The sequence below is a fragment of the Lontra canadensis genome, unplaced genomic scaffold (genome assembly GCF_010015895.1).
Source record: "Lontra canadensis isolate GAN:19392208 unplaced genomic scaffold, GSC_riverotter_1.0 scaffold41, whole genome shotgun sequence".
Taxonomy (NCBI): Eukaryota; Metazoa; Chordata; class Mammalia; order Carnivora; family Mustelidae; genus Lontra; species Lontra canadensis.
Genome location: NW_022631035.1, coordinates 5,553,114 through 5,571,746, shown reverse-complemented (window position 1 = coordinate 5,571,746; position 18,633 = coordinate 5,553,114). Strand labels below are relative to the sequence as shown.

General features: G+C 56.9%; 2 protein-coding genes and 1 long non-coding RNA gene across 5 annotated transcripts in view; 2 read left to right on the top strand and 1 right to left on the bottom strand.

Annotated features, from left to right (window-relative positions):
* The first annotated feature begins 23 nt into the window (after positions 1-23).
* TSEN54 (tRNA splicing endonuclease subunit 54) lies at positions 24-6,832 on the top strand. 2 transcript variants are annotated; one of them, XM_032870620.1, is made up of 11 exons: positions 24-94; positions 224-388; positions 490-553; positions 637-720; positions 1,041-1,139; positions 2,162-2,214; positions 3,910-4,011; positions 4,236-4,879; positions 5,561-5,621; positions 5,937-6,053; positions 6,559-6,832. In XM_032870620.1, the coding sequence occupies exons 1-11, from the start codon at positions 39-41 to the stop codon at positions 6,707-6,709; spliced, it is 1,596 nt and encodes a 531-aa protein (XP_032726511.1). In that variant the 5' UTR covers positions 24-38; the 3' UTR covers positions 6,710-6,832. The 2 variants fall into 2 exon arrangements, with proteins under 2 accessions (XP_032726511.1, XP_032726512.1); XM_032870621.1 differs by lacking the exon at positions 6,559-6,832 and having other exon boundaries at positions 5,561-5,633; positions 5,937-6,044.
* Positions 5,447-7,944, bottom strand: LOC116875287. The gene is made up of 2 exons (XR_004384171.1): positions 7,700-7,944; positions 5,447-5,732 (listed from the first exon to the last, which is right to left on the bottom strand). It is a non-coding gene; the product is annotated as an uncharacterized LOC116875287 (long non-coding RNA).
* Positions 7,945-8,165: 221 nt separating this feature from the next.
* LLGL2 (LLGL scribble cell polarity complex component 2) overlaps positions 8,166-18,633 on the top strand; it is a 34,023-nt gene continuing 23,555 nt past the window's right edge. The window contains exon 1 of one of the 2 annotated variants that reach the window (XM_032870618.1): positions 8,166-8,314. The gene's annotated coding sequence lies outside the window, so the exon portion shown is untranslated. The remainder of the gene's footprint in view (positions 8,315-18,633) is intronic. The other variant, XM_032870615.1, reaches the window with a different exon arrangement.

Genomic DNA, 18,633 nt, shown 5'->3' with positions numbered 1-18,633 from the left:
TCAGGGGCGGTGCGCGCGCAGCCGCAGACGGCGGCCCGATGGAGCCCGAGCTCGATCCGGCCGCCGTGGAGGTTCCCGCCGGGCGCGTGCTCTGGTGCGGTCCGGCCCGCGGAGGCGCGGGGCACGCGGAGAGGGCGGGTGGGGGGGAAGGGGACGAGAATGTCTGACGGGGCCGCGCGGCGCCAAGTGCGTAGCGCTGACCCGGCGTCTCTTCCTTCCCCAGTGCCCGGGAGCTCCTCGCTGCCCGCTCGCGGTCCCAGAAGCTGCCTCAGCGCTCGCATGGCCCCAAGGACTTCCTGCCTGACGGCTCGGCGGCCCAGGCCGAGCGGCTGCGTCTGTGCCGCGAGGAGCTCTGGCAGCTGCTGGCGGAGGAGCGCGTGGAGCGCCTGTGAGCGGGGCGGGCCGGGGCGGGGCCGGGGCAGGCGGGGCGGCCGGAGCCCGTGGACTTCGCGGGGGGACTCAGACGGACCCCCTCCCACTCTTCGCCAGGGGCAGTTTGGTGGCTGCCGAGTGGAGGCCGGAAGAGGGCTTCGTGGAACTGAAGTCTCCTGCGGTGAGAGGCGGGGCTCGGGGAGAGGGACCCGCCTTCTGTGCCTTCCTGGCTTCTTTGTGACATTTGCTCGGGGTCCTACACAGGGTAAATTCTGGCAGACCATGGGCTTCTCAGAGCAGGGCCGGCAGCGGCTTCACCCCGAAGAGGCCTTATATCTGCTGGAGTGTGTGAGTGGGGCCCCCGGAGGGGGAGGAAGGGTGGGGAGCAAGAAACCGAAAGGACATGTTTTTATTAGAGTAAAAGTGTATATACAACTGAGGATTCAAAAAGCTTGTAACGCGAATTCTAGAACCATGCAGAGAGCGGGGATTCCCGTCCGAAATAGAGGTGGTGCCCTCCTTTCCTGGTTGGCCACATTCTTGCTGTGACGCTGGGGGTCGGGGAGGGGGGAAAGGAAGGGCACCCATGTATCACCGCCTCGAAGTTGCCCCACTGGTTGAGCAACTGCAGGAGGGTCCACAAGCTGAGCTGTTGGCCCCACTTGCAGGGCTCCATCCAGCTTTTCCACCAAGATCTGCCACTGTCTCTTCAGGAGGCCTACCAGCTACTGCTGACTGAGGACACTGTGACTTTTCTGCAGTACCAGGTATCTGCCACCCTCTCCCGGGAGAGGAGCTACCCGTCCACTGAGTCAGTGAGGATTCATAAGTACCCGCGAGGTGCTAGACACAGAGCTATGTGCTGGGACTACAGGACAGCCAAGGGCTCTGCGGTCATGGTGCCTGCATCCTAGTGGTGGCAATTGGGCATAAGTGAGCAAGCAACTGAGTGACTGACTTCACAGAACTGAGCACTGGGGAGAAGACAAAGCAGGGGAGGGGCACGAGGCTAGAGACGTAAATGTAGACATCATGAGATTGTGGGTGGTATTTAAAACCACAGGGCTGCACGGGAACGTAGTCAGGATCAAGAGCTGGGTCCAAGACCTGGAGGGTTCCAGTGTGATGAGGGGAAAGATGGGAACCAGAAACAGACCAAGGAGTGTCTGACAACACAGGAGAAAAACCAGGAGAGGTGGTGTCACGGAAGCCAAAAGAAGGAAGAAGTAATTGGCTCTGTTGAAGGCTGCTGAGAGATCAAGCAGGATGGGGTCATTCCTGCGTACATCTCTCTGATACGGGTATTAGAACACAAGGATGGACATACCGTTCTTTACCAAAGACCACTCCTACCCTACTCCTGTCTGTGGAGGTATAGGGTGGAGGGGCAGGGTGGGGGAGTGTACTGTCTACCGCCTTTTGCCACTTCCTTGTTCACACTCTGGTCAGGAGTTTTGCACTGGACAGCTTTGGTATCATACCATTCTAGTGCGTAGTTCTTTTTCTGATTCATCAGCTATCAGCTTTTTTGGGATTTTGCATTTAAATCAAGAAAATGCTGAATGTCATTTATGCCCAGAGTAAGGTAAGCAAGAGACAGGAATTCAGAGACTGAGACCTTAGTTTGGGGAGGGTGTTTGTAATGGGAGTATGATCCAGCCAATCCCAGGGTTTGGAATTGGGGTGTGCAGGAGGAGCAGGGGAGGCCACTTGGGGAGTGGCTCCTATCTGAAGGAACTATTTGGTGTTTTCAAAAGTGGGCCTCTGATCTTTACTTTTTCTCTTTGAGGCCTTCAGCCACCTGAAGAGACTGGGCTACGTGGTTCGACGATTCCAACCAAGGTAAATCCCAATCCCATTTCCCTCCCATTTATTCCAGTCATGGGACCTGGTAGATGAGCCCCAAGGTGGAAAATGGCCTCTCTTGACCTGGAATCCTTGGCTGGAGCTGCAGCTCCCTGGGCATGGGCTGGGGGCCTCTGTTGGAAGTGCTGTATCAAGAGGCACGCTGGTCATTTCAGCTTATCCTGGGTTATCAAATTGAGCCCCATCTTCAGCCTGTTTGCTCCGCAGATAACGATTAAGCACTTCTAGCTCATGACAGTGCACTGGCACATAGCTCTAATCCAGAACGGTGCCTCAGTGGGTGTGTAAGCAGATTGTCAAGTGCATGCATGAATGGCGGGCCAAGTGAGGCATTAACAGTTGAGTAGGGTCTCACATTCCTTTGGCTAAGTTAGATGTTCTTTCCTTCTGAGGCCTCTAAACATGATCACCTTAATAGCTCAGCATTGCTAAGAGCCACAGAGACCATCAGCCATAGAGTAGAAACTGGTATACTCTTTACTGTTTTGTAGTGTGTCACGAAAATTCTAGAACAAGTATGCCCTTTACTTCCTAAAAGTGAGATATATCCCAAGGAAATAGACACAGGTGTGTGCATAAGTTCACCTGTGAAAATGTTCATTCATTCATTCATTTGACAGTATTTGTTGATTTCTTACTGGGTGCTAGGCCCTGTGCTCATTGCTGAGGAATAGCAAAGTCACTGTCCTCACAGAACATGTATTTAGTGGGGAGGTTACACAAAATAATCATCACTTTGCAAAATTGGTGAACTTGGAAACATCCTGTGAGTTCAACGGGGATGGCACGGTCACACAAATTTGAGTTTGTCCCTTAGAGCAGTGCTGTCTTGTAAAACCTTCTGCAGTGATAAAAACATTCCAGGTCTCTGCTGTCCAATATATGTGGCTTGTGCAACTGTGGGACTGAATTTTTGTTTAATTTTAATGGATTTAATTTAATCTTAATTGCCCCTTGTGTCTAGTGGGTATCATTTGGAAAGTGCAGCCTTAGCACCATAACAAAAATCTTGGTAGGGAAGAATGCTATAGTCAGAAGGGGTTATGTCTATAATATGTTATTGAGAGTAAGAGGAGATTAAATAGCAGAATGTTAAGATTTTGAGAGAGAGCATGGGTGAGTGCAGGAGCCAGAGGGAGAGGGAGAAGCAGACTCCCTGCTGAGCAGGCACCTTGGATGTGGGACTTGATCCCAGGACCCCAAGATCACGACCTGAACTGAAGGCAGATGCTTAACTGACTGAGCCACCCAGGCACCCCAGTACAATGTAATTTTTGATAGGAAAAAAACATATGAGAGAGGGTGCATGTTTATAAGAACCAAAAATGTTTGTATTTTTATTTTTCTGTATTTTCCAAGTTTTCTGGTCTCTTCATTTTTCTCACTAGTGGTTAATCATTTATTGCCGGCTCTCCAGGAGCCCCAGTTCCAGTAAGTCTCTGTTCAAAGGGGCCATTGGTGAGACCCAGAGGCCTGGGCAAAGACACATGGGCAGGCCCCTGCGGTTGCCCCCATTTACCCTGCTTGCAGGTCTGCCCAGGGACTTGTCCCTTGGGTTTGGCTTTGACCCTGGCCCACTGATTTATCTTCTGGGCCAGTCCCTCACAAATTCTACTGGGAACTCCAGGCTGAGGAAGTGGATTTGTTGCCCACCCGATTCTCACCCCACAGCTCCATCCTGTCCCCTTACGAGAGACAGCTGAACTTGGACGGCAGTGCCCGCTGCTTAGAGGATCAGAATGGCAAGAGGAAGAGGAGGAGCTCCAGCTCTCGGTAATGTTTCCCACATGGCCACCCCCACCCCCCACCCAGGGAGTTCTGGGGAGCAGAGCTGTTAAGGGAGTACTCGTTTTGGGGACCTTGGAGAATGCATTGGCTTAAGAGCTAGGCTTGGGTGGCTCCCTAGTAGGATCCTGGAGGCAGTAGCATGTGTGTGGGATGTATGCATCTCAGCCATCAGGACCAGACATGCTGAATTTCCTCCCCACATCCCTCAGGTCCATTAACAAGAAGGCCAAGGCCCTGGAGAATCCCCCGCAGGGGGTGAATGAGACACCAGAGAGCCTGACAACCTCCAGCCCACCTCCTTGCAACCAGAACAACCAATGCGGAGAGGAGAAACCTCAGGAGTCCAACCCTGTAAAGGGCCCAGTGGGCCCATCTGAGCTTCTGGGATCCCTGCAGCCCTGGCCTGACCTGGCTAACGAGGGGGTGGGGTGCAGCCAGGAGAGTGGCAAAGTAGAGAACGGGGTCAAGGGGGTTTGTAAGCCACGCTGGAACTTTGAACAGATCTCCTTCCCCAACATGGCTTCAGATAGCCGCCACACCCTTCTGCTTGCCCCAGCCCCAGAACTGCTCCCGGTCAACGTCGCTGGGCGGGAGACAGATGCGGAATCCTGGTGTCAGAAGCTGAACCAGAGGAAGGAGAAGCTCTCCAGGAGGGAACGGGAGCAACATGCAGAGGCCCAGCATTTCCGGGAGGATGTGAACTTGGATCCCGAGGTGCGGTGCTGCTCCAGCTGGCAGGAGTACAAGCAGCTGCTGCGAAGACGGCACCTGCAGAAGAGCCGGAGCCGCCCCCCGCATCTGTGGGACCAGCCTGTCAGACCCTTGCTGAGTCCTGGCCAGGCAGACTCCCCAGGTACCTCCTTACCCTGCAGGCCCCTGGCAGCTGAGGAGTCCTAAGACTTTGAAAGGGACATGGATTGGCCATGACTAATTGAGGCTTAAGAAAGCTGGGGCGGAGAGAGCTGTCCCATGGAGTGGAACCCACAAGGACAGTCTGTTCTCCTGCAAAGCAGCAAAAGGACCCATGTGGGAAGGTTTGGCGAGTCTGTGTCCAGGGAGAGGGGAAGGGGAATGAAACTACAACTGTATCCTTAAAATCATAAACAAGATGCATGCGGGCAGCTCTGCTACCAGCCAGCTGTGGTCCCTGTTCTCTCAACTCGGGGGTAGGGGAGCAAGGAGGTGCCATCTTGGCCAAATAAAAGGCTTACTGGTACACCTTGCATGTTTAAGAACAGGGAACTAATAGGGCAAGAACAGTATTAAGAGATGCAGAATTCTTTACAGTCTTTATGAGAACATGGGAGATTCTAAGTAACAAGATTAGGGTTGCCAGATGGGTTCTACTTGAAGTTCAGATAATCAGCTAATTTTTTTTTAGTGTAAGTGTATTCCAAATATTGGACATACCTACAATTTTATTTAATCTGTTAAGTCTGGCAACACTAAACTAGATGGCAGATTCAGAAATGTCAGAGGAGTCTGTAGATAGTTGACCCCCCCCCCCAACACCTTATTTTCACTGTCCTCGCAGCCACAGCCCTGCAGCATCTCTCTGTGCTGCGGACCACACACCTTGCTGATGGAGGTGCCCGGTGAGTCTCCAGGTAGTGCCTGTCTCCAGGGTGCCTTGGCTGCTAGCAGGAGTTGGCAGCTGGAGCTTGACTCCTGAGGTTGGACATGAGCTGGGGGATATTCATGTGTGTCTAGGGCAGAGGGAGGGATGAAAGGCAAGAGGTGGATTTAGCCTGAGGATTTTGCGATAGGCAGCTGGAACCTTCCACTGCCCAAGTGGGAGGACCTCAGTTCCTCTTGATGAGGCTGCTTGGTGAACTGCGGGAGGGAAAGCATGGCAGGGAAAAGGGAGGCGGAGGGTCCCTGTTTCTTAAGGTTTCTCACTGTGTCCTCAGGCTGCTGGAGAAGTCTGGGGGCTTGGAGATCAGCTTTGACATCTACCAGGCTGATGCCGTGGCCACATTCCGAAAGAATAACCCTGGCAGGCCCTACGCCCGGATGTGCATTAGTGGGTACGAGACCAGTGCGCACTACTCCCAGGCTGCTGCCCGTTCTCTTGTAAACCACATGGACCTGCCCTCTGTGCCCCTGGCCAGTTTGCCAGTCAGAAGAACCATGGTTCCGGAGAGCTGTGACTGACTCAGGGCCGCACAGCCAGTCCGTGCTATAGGAACCGGAGCTTCCCTGGTCCTTAGCCTTCATTCCTGGCATCTTTGGTTGTCTCTGTCCTGTGCTAATTTACTGCAGGGCTCATCCAGCAAAAGGGATGTGAATCAAAGGGATTCACAGGCTAAGAGCTCACTCTTCCGAGCCCCCGTACCCAATCAAGGCTCTGGGTCACTCTTGGAGAACAGGTCAGAGCCAAGCAGTTTGCAGACAGGAGAGTCCAGAGGCCCGACTTCTTGTACCCTCAACTCCTGTCTTATGATTTCCCTTCCCTGGTAGCCGAAGAGGGCTGGGGGCTCAGAGTTTATGGGTGGCCTGTGTCCACGTCTCAGTCTAACTCTATCCCTGCAGATTTGATGAGCCAGTTCCAGACCTCTGTACCCTCAAGCGGTTATCCTACCAGAGTGGGGATGTTCCTCTGATCTTTGCCCTGGTGGATCATGGAGACATCTCCTTCTACAGCTTCAGGGACTTCACGCTGCCCAGGGATCTGGAACACTAGTCACGCTGCTCTGGCAGGGCATGGGACCTGCTCTGGGGGACCTGGACTGTCTACTCTCAGGGACCATCTCCGCTGCCTCTTATACTCAGACCCTGACCTGTAGCTTCAGGGGCTGTTCTGGGCCTTGGCCCTGGGTGTCTGATGCTTGCAGGAGAACGAAGCCATGCCCCGCCCCCCTTCCTGGCTTCCATAGTCCCAGGCCTGAGATTGATGTCTTGGAACTCAGGACTAGATTTCAGAGACCCAGCGGGGTGGGGCAGAAGAGAGGACTCTGTGCCTTTAAACGAGAGGGTGCCTGCTTCGTGCGATAAAGCCAAAGCCATTAAAAAATAGATCGCTTTTCTGCTGTGGCTGGAGATAGTGGACGAGTCTCCAGCTGGAGCCTCCAGCCCTCCTTCCCCTCCCCTCCCCGCCCCCAGAAAGTCCCGATGTCCGTGGACCTGGCCCCCAGGCCCTCACCCTATCTTTGCCCGCCCGCACACAACGCTTTCTCTGGCGCGGGAGCGAAGTCTCCCCGGGAGGGCAAGAACGCGACCCCGCACCTTTCTCAGGACCGGGGCACGGGAAGTCACAGACCTAATTAGCTTGGCTTTCTGAATGGTCGTCCGCGGAGGGAGGCTGGCGCTCCCTCGGGCTTTCCCTGAACTCAGCCACTTCGGGATAGAGGGGCGGCGGGGAGGCGCCACGTCGGCGCGCCTTGAGCCCCAGTGCTTCGGGTCGTGCTGTGGAGCGCGCCATTCGCGTCCCTGGCCTCCGCGCCCCTTCCGCTCCTGCCTCTCGTCGCTCCAACTCACTCTCCAGTTGCGCTAAAAGCTCCGGTCAATGTTGCTGTCTTTCGGGGCCTTGGGCGCCTTCCTGCCTCCGCAGAGACAGGGAGGACCAGGGTTCAGACTTGGGACCCGCCCCGAGGGGAGGCGCCTCGTGGCGACGCCCCCGTCCCCAAGCCACCTCGCTCTTGGGTCCTGAAACGGCCCAGCGTCCACCGGTCACCCGCTCGGACTGGGTTGGGCGTCTTCGGGAAGACCCGGCGCGGCTACGTCCCTCCAGCAGTCGCTCCGGGCCGACGTGGGGGAGGGGCCGTTCCCCTCGGCGATCCATCCTGGAGGCGGCCCAGGATGCCGTGCGTTCCAGGGACTATTTCCTCCCGCACGCGGCAGGACACTGGGCGCGGCACTCCAGCCTGAGTCCAGGTGCGCGCAGGTGAGGCCGGGGGTGGGCCCGCAGTGCCTCGTGCATATTCACGCCGGCCGCGGCCCCGCCTCCGCGCTCCCCGGGGGCGAGGATTGGCCGGAGAGCGGCGACCGCCCGCCCCCCACTCCCCGGGGGCCCTCCCTGCGCTCCCGCCCCTTCTGCCCGGAGCCGTAGAGGGGCGGGACCAGGCCCGGGGGCGGGGCCGCTAGGGCCCGGGGCTGGCGGCCCTGCGAGGCAGGCCGGCTCGCCCTTTATGTAAATAGCAGCGGCTCCGCCCCCTGCTCGCCGCGCCGGAGGTGAGCAGGAAGGAGACGGCCGCCCAGCAGCCCGTGGGCCGGCGGCGGAGTGAGCGGAACCGGCGGCCGGTGCGGTGGGACGCCGAGGCCTCGGGCGGGGGCCGGCCTGGGGTTCCAGGTGAGGCGCGGGCGCGGAAACACCCATCCGGGTCCGCCCCTTCGGGGCGCCCTCCACTCGGGGTGCGAAGGCGGGGGAAGGCCGAGACCCCTGCGTCCGCGGGCGGGGCGGGAAGAGCTGTGCTGGGGTCCGCGCGCCTCGCCCTGGATGCCGTGGGTCGGTTTGTCTGGGCGAAGGACACCTGTAGGAAGTGCGGCTCGGAACTTATCTCTGGCGGATCTGCCCGCGTTTACTGAATTTGAGCTCCGGGTTTGCCTAATAGAGTTGGTTTTGGGAAACGGGGAAACAAGTGCCCAGCCGGGCTGAGTGCCGGAGGTCACCGCGAGCGGGGGTGGGATCCCCGCTCCTTGGGCCCCACGTGCAAGGCGCCTGGCCCCGGAGGCTGGCGACGCGCGTCTCAGGTAGCCGGCTCTGTGCGAGCAGCGGCCGCAGCACGTTACCTCGCCGGCTTAGTCCCTGCCCCTACCATCTGGGCCCACTCCCTGCCGGCCTTTTGTGCGTCCTAATCCCCGGACGCAGGAAGCTCGCGGGAGGGACTTCGGTCTGGGCCTCTCTCCGCCTCTGGCTGCCTTGGACACCTTTAAGGGAAGGTATGGAGATCAGTAAGTTTTCCACGACGACGGGGGTGGAGTTGCGCTGTGATACGTTAGGACTTGGTGAGGAGTGAAAAATACCGTCTTGCCAAAGAAAGCGTCCAAAGTTTGCTCTTGGTTTGCCCCTGCTGGGCAGTTTGTAGACACACTGAGCTTTAGCTGTGGGGAGAAAGGACTGTACCCAGGAGAACCGCGGTGTGGCCCCCTCAGGCTCTCACCTGAGAGCAGGTGAGTTTGGAGTGAGGGGGCAGGGCTTGGACTCAGTGCCCCTTCCCGTGGGGATCCACAGTGCCAGATGCGGGGCGTCTTAACCTGGGCTCTTGGGATCCTCTGCAGAGTTTACAACTCAGAGTCCTGTCCGGCTGCTGAGGGGATTGTGAGCAGGGAGGGGAGCTGGGAGGGAATGAGTGTGTTAAGGGCGACAGAAAACCCCAGGTGGGAGGAACGGAGCAGCGCTACGGAATAGCTGTGGCCTAGCCCCAGGGGAAGCCGCGGTCAGAAGGGCTTTTGAGGAAGACGGGCCGGGTCCTCCAGAGCTGAGGCATGGGAAGGGTCCTGGGAGAGATGGTCCTCCTTACTTACCTTATGGGCAGAGCATTCAGGTCTGTCTTCCTTCCTTCATTCTTTCCTTCCTTCTTTTTAAGATTTATTTATTTGAGAGAGAGAGCACCCCAGCACTACGCAGGGGGAAGGGCAGAGCGAGAGAAACCCTCCAGCAGATTTCCTGCTGAGTCCAGAGCCTGCCACTTGGGGCTCCATCCTAGGACCCTGAGATCAAGACATAAGCCAAAATCAGGAGTCTGGTGCTCAACCAACTGAGCCAACCAGGCACCCTAGATTTGGTTTTCTTTTTCTTTTTCTTTTTTAAAGATTTTATTTATTTATTTAGACACAGAGAGAGAGATCACAAGTAGGCAGAGAGGCAGGCGGGGGGGGGGGGGGAAGGGAAGCAGGCTCCCTGCTGAGCAGAGAGCTGGATGCGGGGCGCGCAGGGCTCGATCCCAGGACCCTGGGATCATGACCTGAGCCAAAAACAGAGGCTTAACGCACTGAGCCACCCAGGTGCCCCTAGATTTGGTTTTCTTAAGTGATCTGCCCACACTGTTCACCTGTGGCAGTCAAGAGGCAAAGTCAGCTCTGGAGGCTCTGACTACAACTCCAAAGTTAGACGAGGCCAATCACTTGGCCGGGGTTGTGGGGGGTGAGGGGGATGGGCACTGGATGGTGTTTCCAGCATCTGAGGTCAGTCTGCATCTCTACTCTTCTTTGAGTCAGCGGAGTGCCCCTTTGGTGGCAGAATAATATCATTTTAATAACTTAATAATTGAGCACTTAACGTTTTTTAATTCAGTTGCATTGAAAGAAGGGAAAGGCCCATAATTCCAGCTGACCCCATTAGTTTAAAAAAATTAAAAAGGCAACAGGAGCCCATAGCAGGAAACGTGAAATGTTTTAGAAAGTATGAAGAAGCAAAACTCCTTCTTGCCTCTCTGTGGTGAGGCTTTTTCTTCAAACGTGGTGTTAAGTTTTTTAGTGTCCTTCCAGGTAACAGGTTTAGCTCTGAATCATGCCTTGCTGATTTCTTCTTGCTGCATGATCTTGGCTAAGTCGCCTAACTAGCATGCCAAGCCTCAGGGAGGCTTGTTGACAGGAGAATGGGGGGAAAAATGTCAGGAACACGTGTGGCCTGGCATAGAGCAGCCATCGGGGGTGGACGAGCTGCTTAACGTGCTCCATAAAGCATAAAAAGCCTCACTTGTGGAGCTTTGGGCAGACACCTAAGCATTTTGGACATGCCTGCTGGGTTGCAGGGGGATTTGGCTTCTTTGTCCAGAAGTCACCAAAGAGGCCCTCATTTTTGAAAGCCTCTGGATGTCAGACCTTTTAAAATGGAATATTTTTCCTTGAAACTAGGGAGGCAGAGGTAGAGGACAGTGGCCTCTACCAAGTGTCCCTTGGTACCTGCCCTGCTCCTTGGTAGAGCCAGGAGTGAGACCTGGTGGCCAGACCCCAGCTGGGGGCCTTTGCTGGGAGGAAGGGGGTATATAATCTAATCTGCTCAGGTTTTTGCTCAGCAGAGGGCTTGGCTGCATGCATTCTGTACGCTGTTGGGGGTGGAGGCGATCACATTCTTGTGCTGCTCTGTTGCCATTAAGGAGCCTTTCTGGGGATTCCATAGTGCTTTCTCTCGACCTCATTTAGGGAAGAGGCATCCTCCCCTGCCAGGAGTTCCTGGCCCCAGGCGCCCACGCACCCTGCACCCCATAGAGAAAGTGGTCCATGGAACTAGAAGTCGCGGAGCCTCTGCCATCTGTCTGGGACTCCTTGGCTACCCACTGGAGACATTGAGCATCCCGGGCAAGAGTCTCCAGGAGCACGGAGTTTCCTGAAGGATTCCTCAACTTCCCTGGTCCTTCTAGAAGTGCCAGGGACAGCTGTTGAGACACCTGAGTGGAGGCCCCAGAGGCCCATGGTCCCCGCTGCTGGGCTGGCTCCTGTGAGCAGCACGGCCGCCTGGACTGACTTCTCCTGAGTACTCAGAGAAGCTTTCTTATCTCGCTCAGGCGATACCACTATCAGGGCTCCTCCTGGGTTGAGGCAGGCCAAGTCTGTTCGGCAACTTTGTTTTCCCCTACCCAGGAGCAGTTTTCAGGGAGAAGCAGGGTATGGGGCAGGAGGGGGCGTCCCCCAGTGGGGCCGTCAGTCCCGCTTGTTCTTCTCTAGCCTTGGCTCGCAGGGTTCCCCAGGACACCCTCCTCTCCCTGTGCCCTGGCACCATGGGGCTGTGCCCAGTTCCTTTGGAGGTGACCTCCCCTCCCCACCCTGTTTCTCAGAGGAAACTGGTACTTCGGAGAGTCACCCTGCTCCTTCCCCTTCCCAGGAACGACAGTGAATTCTTGAGTAAGGAGAGGCTCCTCTGGGCGTGGGGACAGCTTTAGGTACCTGACTCTACCCTGAAGGAATTCAGCAGAGACTAGAGCCTTCTCTCAAGACACCTGACTCAGTGTTCCCAGCATTTGTGGAGAGGGACATCTGGGCACAGGACTACCTGAGTCTAGTAACTAATATTATTCTTGGATCCTCCTTGCTGCCGAGCTGGGTGTCCTGGAGCCTTAGTCTGATGCGGTGCCCACAGAGGTAGCCCCAGCAGGATGCCAGGCATGATGTCTACCTGACCCTGGGCTTGACCCGAGACTTGAGAACAAGGTGGGGAAGTTCCCCAAGGAGCCCCAGCCCAGTGCTCTTTGGGGTCAGTGGTTCCCAACTGGAGAAGACCTTTGCCTCGTTGATCTCTGTTTAGTCCTGGCTGTTCACTCGGTCATGCGATGAGTACCCGCTGGTTCGTCCTGCCGCACCAGGACTCATGTTCTAAAGAGTGGGGAGTGTGAGTAACAGGAAACGAGCATAAGTAACAGAAGTGTGAAAAGGTGATTCGAGTTACATAGTATAAGAACAAAGTAGGGGCTTAGGGTGGGAGGCAGGTTGCAGCCTGAGAAGGCGATGAGGGTGGCCTCAGCAAGAAGGGCCACATTTGAACACAGGCTTGCAGGAAGTGAGGGAGTTCTTCAAAGAACACGAGCGTCTCTCAAGTGTCAGGGCACTAAGCACTGGGGCACAACCATGGACCAGACAGGCATGGTCCCTTTCCCCTAGACCTGACATCCTTTGGAGTCAGACGCGCTACCACTGCGCCACGAGGTCACGACCTGACATCCTTTGGAAGCTTCTTGGGTCAGCTGTTCAAGTTTTGAGGCAAGTAGGAGGCTGTGGAATGGGGCCTGATAGGATGGGCAGGGCAGCCTATCACCCCCGCCCCAGGCAAGTTGCCCACCTCCTCTGCGGAATGGCTTTGCTCTTTAGGCTTGGCCATTATCCAATCTGTGGCTTCCCTGGAGAGAGTCTGTCGTTGGGTTGCATATAAGGGACTGAGGCCCCCAGAATGGGATGTGTTCAGGGAATGCACGCATTTCTACTCCCCGCCTCCCCTCCATCCTCAGGGGCCTTAGGAGGAAACCCTGCAGAAGAAGCCTTGGGTGTGGCAGGAGGGCCCTCCCAGGTTGCGGGACTGGCTTGTGGCTCCTTAGGGCGGGACTCGACACTGACCTGGGCTCCGCCAGGGAGGGTGAAGTCAGGCTGTGGCTGCTGACCCAGGTTGTCCCATCTGGGCTGCTGCTGGCCAGCCCCTTTGTCCTGAGAGAGAGGCCTGAACTGGGGAGGCGGAGGGTTCTCCCATCAGGTTGGAGTTCAGACCGGGGCTCGGACTTACTCACTGCTTGGGCTTAATAGCTCTCCAAATCTGTCATTTCATAACTAGTAAAATTACATGAGATGCTGAGAGTAAAGTACTTCAAGTGGCATCTGGCCGTAGTTTGGTCTCAGTCCTTTTTGTTTTGTTTTTAAAGATTTTATTTATTTATTTGAGAGGGAGAGCATGAGTGGCAACGGGTGGGGGGCTGGGCAGAGGCAGAGGGAGAAACAGACTCGCTGCGGAGCAGGGAGCCCGATGTAGGGCTTGATTCCAGAACTCTGAGATCATGACCTGAGCCGAAGGCAGATCCTTAACTGACTGAGCCACCTGGTGCCCCAAGTCTCAATCCTTTTTATTATCTAATGGCAGTGACGACCTTCTGGTTCCTGCCTTCTCTCTGGATGGTCTCTCAAAGTCCCACCTCCCACCTAGTCCCGCGTGCTTTCAGCCACAGTTTGGTCGCCAAGCTGCTGGCCAGGGCCCTGTCTGGTGCCCCTGGGAGATTGGGTTTCCCGGGGTGGCATGGGCGCTTGCAAAGCAACCTTGGGCATTGCGAGTCAGCACGGATAAGATGCGGGAGGGCTCCTCAGCCACCTTCACCCGTCAGAGCCCTGCCCCACCACTCCCCTCAGTGGGAGGCTCAGTGGTGTACTCACACCCCTCAGACGGAAGGACCCAGCCACACACAGGGTGTCGGGAAGGGAGGGCAGCCTATGCAGCGGCTGTGGGGAGCACAGACAAAGGGGACAGGGGGCGAGAGCTTGGGGTCCCATTTCACACTGTGCTCCTGGAGATCAGGACCACAGCCAGGTGCTGCATGTGGCAAGGGGCACCTTCTTTCCCTTGTGCCACGAGGCCAGAGCCCCGCCATTCAGCATAGGCTCTCCCAGCAGGTGAATGGAGCTGACTCGGTTATCGAGCAGCCGTCTCAGCGGCTGGCCCATCACACACGTCCAGGACAGATGGCCTCAGCTTGGCCACGTCTCTGTCTCATGGGCAAACGGTACCCATGTGGGATGAGCCGCCTGGGCTGGGACCCCGCCTTTTTCCTCCCCACGGCACCATCAGATCTGCTGCTTAGAGAAAGGGGTCGGGACCGGCCTGCGCCAACACCGGTTTTGTCTCTACCTCTGCTGGGCTCTTTACTGAGCTCCTGAGATGTGGGGTGGGGCGGGGGAGGGGGTGTTGGAGAGCAGGGTCTAGGCACATCTCCACGGTGGGGTCCAGGGTGGGAATTCATCAAGTAGACAGCTCGCCTGTCTTTTCCAGGGCAGGTGTCAGGGGGTGGGGACACCCGCCTGAGACTCCGGCAGGATTCGTGGCTGGTGGCCGTGTTGGGTGATCCGAGCAGTGAGAAGGGAAGGGAATCACTGTGTCAGCCTCCCACAGGGAACACACAGGCTAATTCCCTACACGAGGCACAGACCTGTGTAGAAAATTGATAAGCATCAAGACACACACACACCATTGGCCGACAAGCCTCACATGGACCAGCCCTAAACCGTGAGTGCCCATACCCAAGGGAACAGAGGGCAGAGTGTGGAGGGCTGCTCAGAGTTTGGTCCTGTCCAGGACAGAGGGTGGGACAGGCAGGAACTGAGACTGACGTTGGGCAGTCTTTGGGAGCCCAGGGGATGGAGAAGGTGTTTCTTCTTAAGAAGCTGCCTCTCAGAGGTCACGCTCTGGCCAGCGTTTCCAGTAACGTTGCCTCAGACACTTCTTGGCATCCCGGTTGGGCACGGCCTATACAATAGTAATGTCCCTTACCCCCAGGTGCTGGGACCCTGAAGCCTGAGGTCAGGCAGCTGGTCCCACCCACCTGTCCCTTCCCTACCTCTGCACCCATCTGGTGTCCAGGGGGCAGGCTTCTCCCCTGTTCAGGTTACCTTGGCTAGAGGGCAGCCCAGCCCCCCAGAGAGCAGGAGCCATCCCACCAACAGGACTGCCTCTGAGCATAGGGCCACCCTCACACCTGGCCACCGGCTGGGCCTTCACCCCTTCTCACATGTGATCCTCTTACCTACCCTGCCTGGGAGGCAGATAAACCAGAAGAAGAAAAAAAAATCTCTACTAATCCCATAACCCTGCCAGTGTGGTGTCTACTTACTTAAATATTTTTAATGGCGTCTACCTGACTTCAGGGTTCTACGTACGGTTCTACGTCCATTGTCTTCTGCCCTTTTAATGACTCTCTGCCTTCAGTCGTGACCCTGAGCACGCTTCACCAGCTCCCGGCGCGGGCCCCTTGGGTTGCTTCTGATCTTCCCTGATACCTTAATGACCAGCACAGCAACGCTGGGGAGAACATTCGAGGAGCTAGATGGGTGCCCTTGTCCGTGGTGGTTTTAGGGACCATTTTAGCATAAGGTGTGGTCGAGCACTGAGGGAGGAGGGGGAAAGTGATCAGGACAGGTGAAGAAAGAGAATGCTCTTTAGAAGAGGATTTCTGATGGGTTGCATGAGGGGCAGAAGGCTTATTTCAGATGAAAGTTCAGAGACTAGCAGAAGGGGCTTGAGCAGATAGGCTGGCCCTGAGCAGAGGGGGCAATGGAGTAGGAGCGGGAGAGCAGACCGAGGTGGGCCCCGCCCAGGACTCTCAGTGGGCCCCCAGTGAACTGCGCCTGAGGCCATCTGCTGTGGCCCCTGGGGCCCCCCCTTTCTGACCCACTCCATCTCTCCTGTTGCCTGCACTCGCCCCTGGGCTTGTTGTCATCCTCCTGGAAGAGGCAAGCTTGTTCCGTTTCCCCTGACCTGCCCTGCCCCCAGTCTTCCGTGGCTGACCACTTCCTATCGTGCAGGTCTGGGTGGAGGCTTCTCTTCTGGCTCTGTTCATTCATTCAGCAGGGATGCCTCAGCGAAAAGGGGGCAAAACTCCTGAGTAAGAACGAGAAGGCTCGTCCTTGGGGAGGGGTGCACGGGTAATAAACAAGATTAGTAAGGACACTGTTGGCACCGTGACCAGTGCTAAGGACCAAAGCAAAGCTGGGCAGTAGGAAGAAGGGACATTTGAGTAGAGGTGAGAGCGAACGAGCCGGTGGGTATCTGGAGGAAAAGCGTCCCAGCAAAGGAACAGCAGACCCATAGACCCAGACCCAGGAATGTTCCCTGAGTCGTTCCAGCCACACCCTGGTCACTCTGGATTGGCCCCTTCCTTCGTTTCCTTGCTGGGCCTGCTCTCTCCGAGCCCGTTCTGCTGACTGATTTCTGTACTTGTGAGTCATCACACGCACGCCCTGCGAGGTGTCAGCTTGGTGAAAAAAAGGCTCTTGCCTGTCTTTTTCCGCTGTTGTGTCCCCAGTCCTAGGACCGTGCCTGCTCCATGCCAGGCACCTGGCATGGCTCCTGCTCTTGCCAGCGGACCCATGCGTCCCCCTGTACAGACAAGCTCGCTGGGCCTCGAGCAGCTGCCTTGGGAGGCCACCCAGCTTGGCGGAGCTGAGCTGTGGTGGTTGAGCCCAGCGGTTGGTCCCAAGCCCTGGCTCTTTCCCTTACAACCCCCCACACCCCATTTCCCACCCCCAGGAGAGAGGGTAGGATCTCTTCCACTCCGGGGAGCTCCAGGTCCGGGTTCCTGGAGCTTCTCTCTGGAGAACCCACTTAGCTGGGGTCCGTGGAGCTGAGGGTTTGCCTGGAGGTGAGTCCGGTGAGTCCCAGACCTGCTCCCCTTCAAGAGGTGGTGGCACTTTTGATGCCTGGATCTGGGCAGTTATTTCTGTGTTGGGAGCAACAGTGAGGGGTTGGCGGGAGTGAGGAAGAGGTGCCGTGGTTGCCTGTCTTGGTCCTGGTTCCCTCACCCACCCCCATCCCCGTGCCTTTGCGGTCCCAGCCCTCTGTGGAGTAGGTGGCACCTCAGGTACGTCACCAGCAGTGACCAGGCCCTAGGCCCGGAACCCCTTGGTTGGCTCCGAGCTGAAGGCCTGCGTGCGCCCTGGCCTTTCTCTTGCGAGGCCGTGATTAGGCACCCCTCTGGCCTGTCCTAGCCACCCTGCCCTGCCTCCCCTGGTCCTACGTTCGGAGTTCAGCAGACCTGGGGGCAAATCCAAGTTCTGCCGGTTTCTCCTCAGTGACCTTGGACGAGTTACCCAGCCTCTGTGGTCTTCATTTCCTGGTCTGCCAAGTGGAGATCTTCCACTGGACGTCCAGGGAGGCTGGTGGAGGGCAAACAAACATCCGGGACAGGGTTTAGGTGTCCCCTGTACAGAAGTGTGAAGGCAGGAGGGGGCAGGGCGTGTCCCAACATCCCACTGTGCCTACTCCTGAGTAGTGGGATTTAGGGAGGATTTTCTCCTTGGGATTGTTTTCTTTCTTTCTTTTTTTTTTTTTTTTTCCCCTTTCTTTTTTTAAACAGTGAGCAGGAGTACTCGAGCAAAATGTTTAAAAAGTGGTAAAAGTAGGGGTGCCTGGGTGGTTCAGTGGGTTGGGGCCTCAGCCTTTGGCGCAGGTCAGGGTTCCAGGGTCCTGGGATCCAGCCCCGGGCTCTCTGCTCAGTGGGGAGCCTGCTTCCCCCTCTCTGCCTACTTGTGATCTCTGTCTGATAAATAAATAAAATCTTAAAAAAAAAAAAAAGTAGTATAAGTATGACGTCCGGGTCTGGGTAGTGCCTGGTATGTAGCCGATGCTCTGAGGGACATTTGGGTGGGTAGGGTGCCTACCATCTCCCCCCAGTGTCCACATCCCGTCTGCCTCCCTCCCGCCCGCCTGCACCTCCTCCCTGGGGCTGTGCCCTGTCACCCGCGAGCCCATGTGGGTTCTTGAGATCACCCTGTCCCTGGAGTCTGCAGGCCCCTCTCCTCCAAGGCAGCACTCCCAGCTTCCTTTGACTTCTGACCCAGTGACCTCGGCCCAGGAAGGGAGAGTGGGCGCCCCCGGGAGCTGGAGGGAGCTGGAGCCGGAGCCGAGCGGATTTATGAGCTTCGGCCTGTGCCGCCCTCCCCCACAGCTGGAATGCGAGTCCACCGCTCAGCTGTTTGTCTGGGAGCCCCAGGTCGCTGCTGCCAGCCTAGGGCTGTTGTCACTCCCAGTCCCCAGAGCCTCCCAGGCTTCCCTGTGTTCCCTGACCTGCTTCGGGACCCCGGGTCAGGTGGGCAGCTGGCAGGTTCCCGACTACCTGCCGATCCAGAGGGAAGTGGGGCTCCCCAGGCTGCTCCGGCTCCCCCAGAATGGAAGGGCACAAATCTCTTGCATCTGCCCCACCCCCTCCTGCAAGTGAGGGTCTTTTCAGTGTCCCCAGAAGGTGATGGCACTCTGGGGGGTTGGTCTCCACCTGCTCCCAGCTGGGGTGGTGTTTGGATTGCCCCCAGTGTGTCTCTGCCAAGTGGGGTGACCCCTTCCGTCATGGCAGCCCTTGGTGGTTCTACCAGAGGCCACCACCATGGCCTCCCTCTGCCATCCACGTGCCTTGGAGGGAGCCCCCAGTCTTGGACCACACGGGGTCCATTCATATGCAGAGCCCCGGCCTGATGGTTAGTTTTTGTCGC

Excerpts from the sequence above, each read along its gene's own strand:
- TSEN54 (XM_032870620.1), top strand. The coding sequence starts at position 39 with ATGGAGCCCGAGCTCGATCCGGCCGCCGTGGAGGTTCCCGCCGGGCGC. Across the intron at positions 2,215-3,909 it reads GTTCGACGATTCCAACCAAG|CTCCATCCTGTCCCCTTACG; the intron begins GTAAATCCCAAT and ends CTCACCCCACAG. Across the intron at positions 4,880-5,560 it reads TGGCCAGGCAGACTCCCCAG|CCACAGCCCTGCAGCATCTC; the intron begins GTACCTCCTTAC and ends CTGTCCTCGCAG.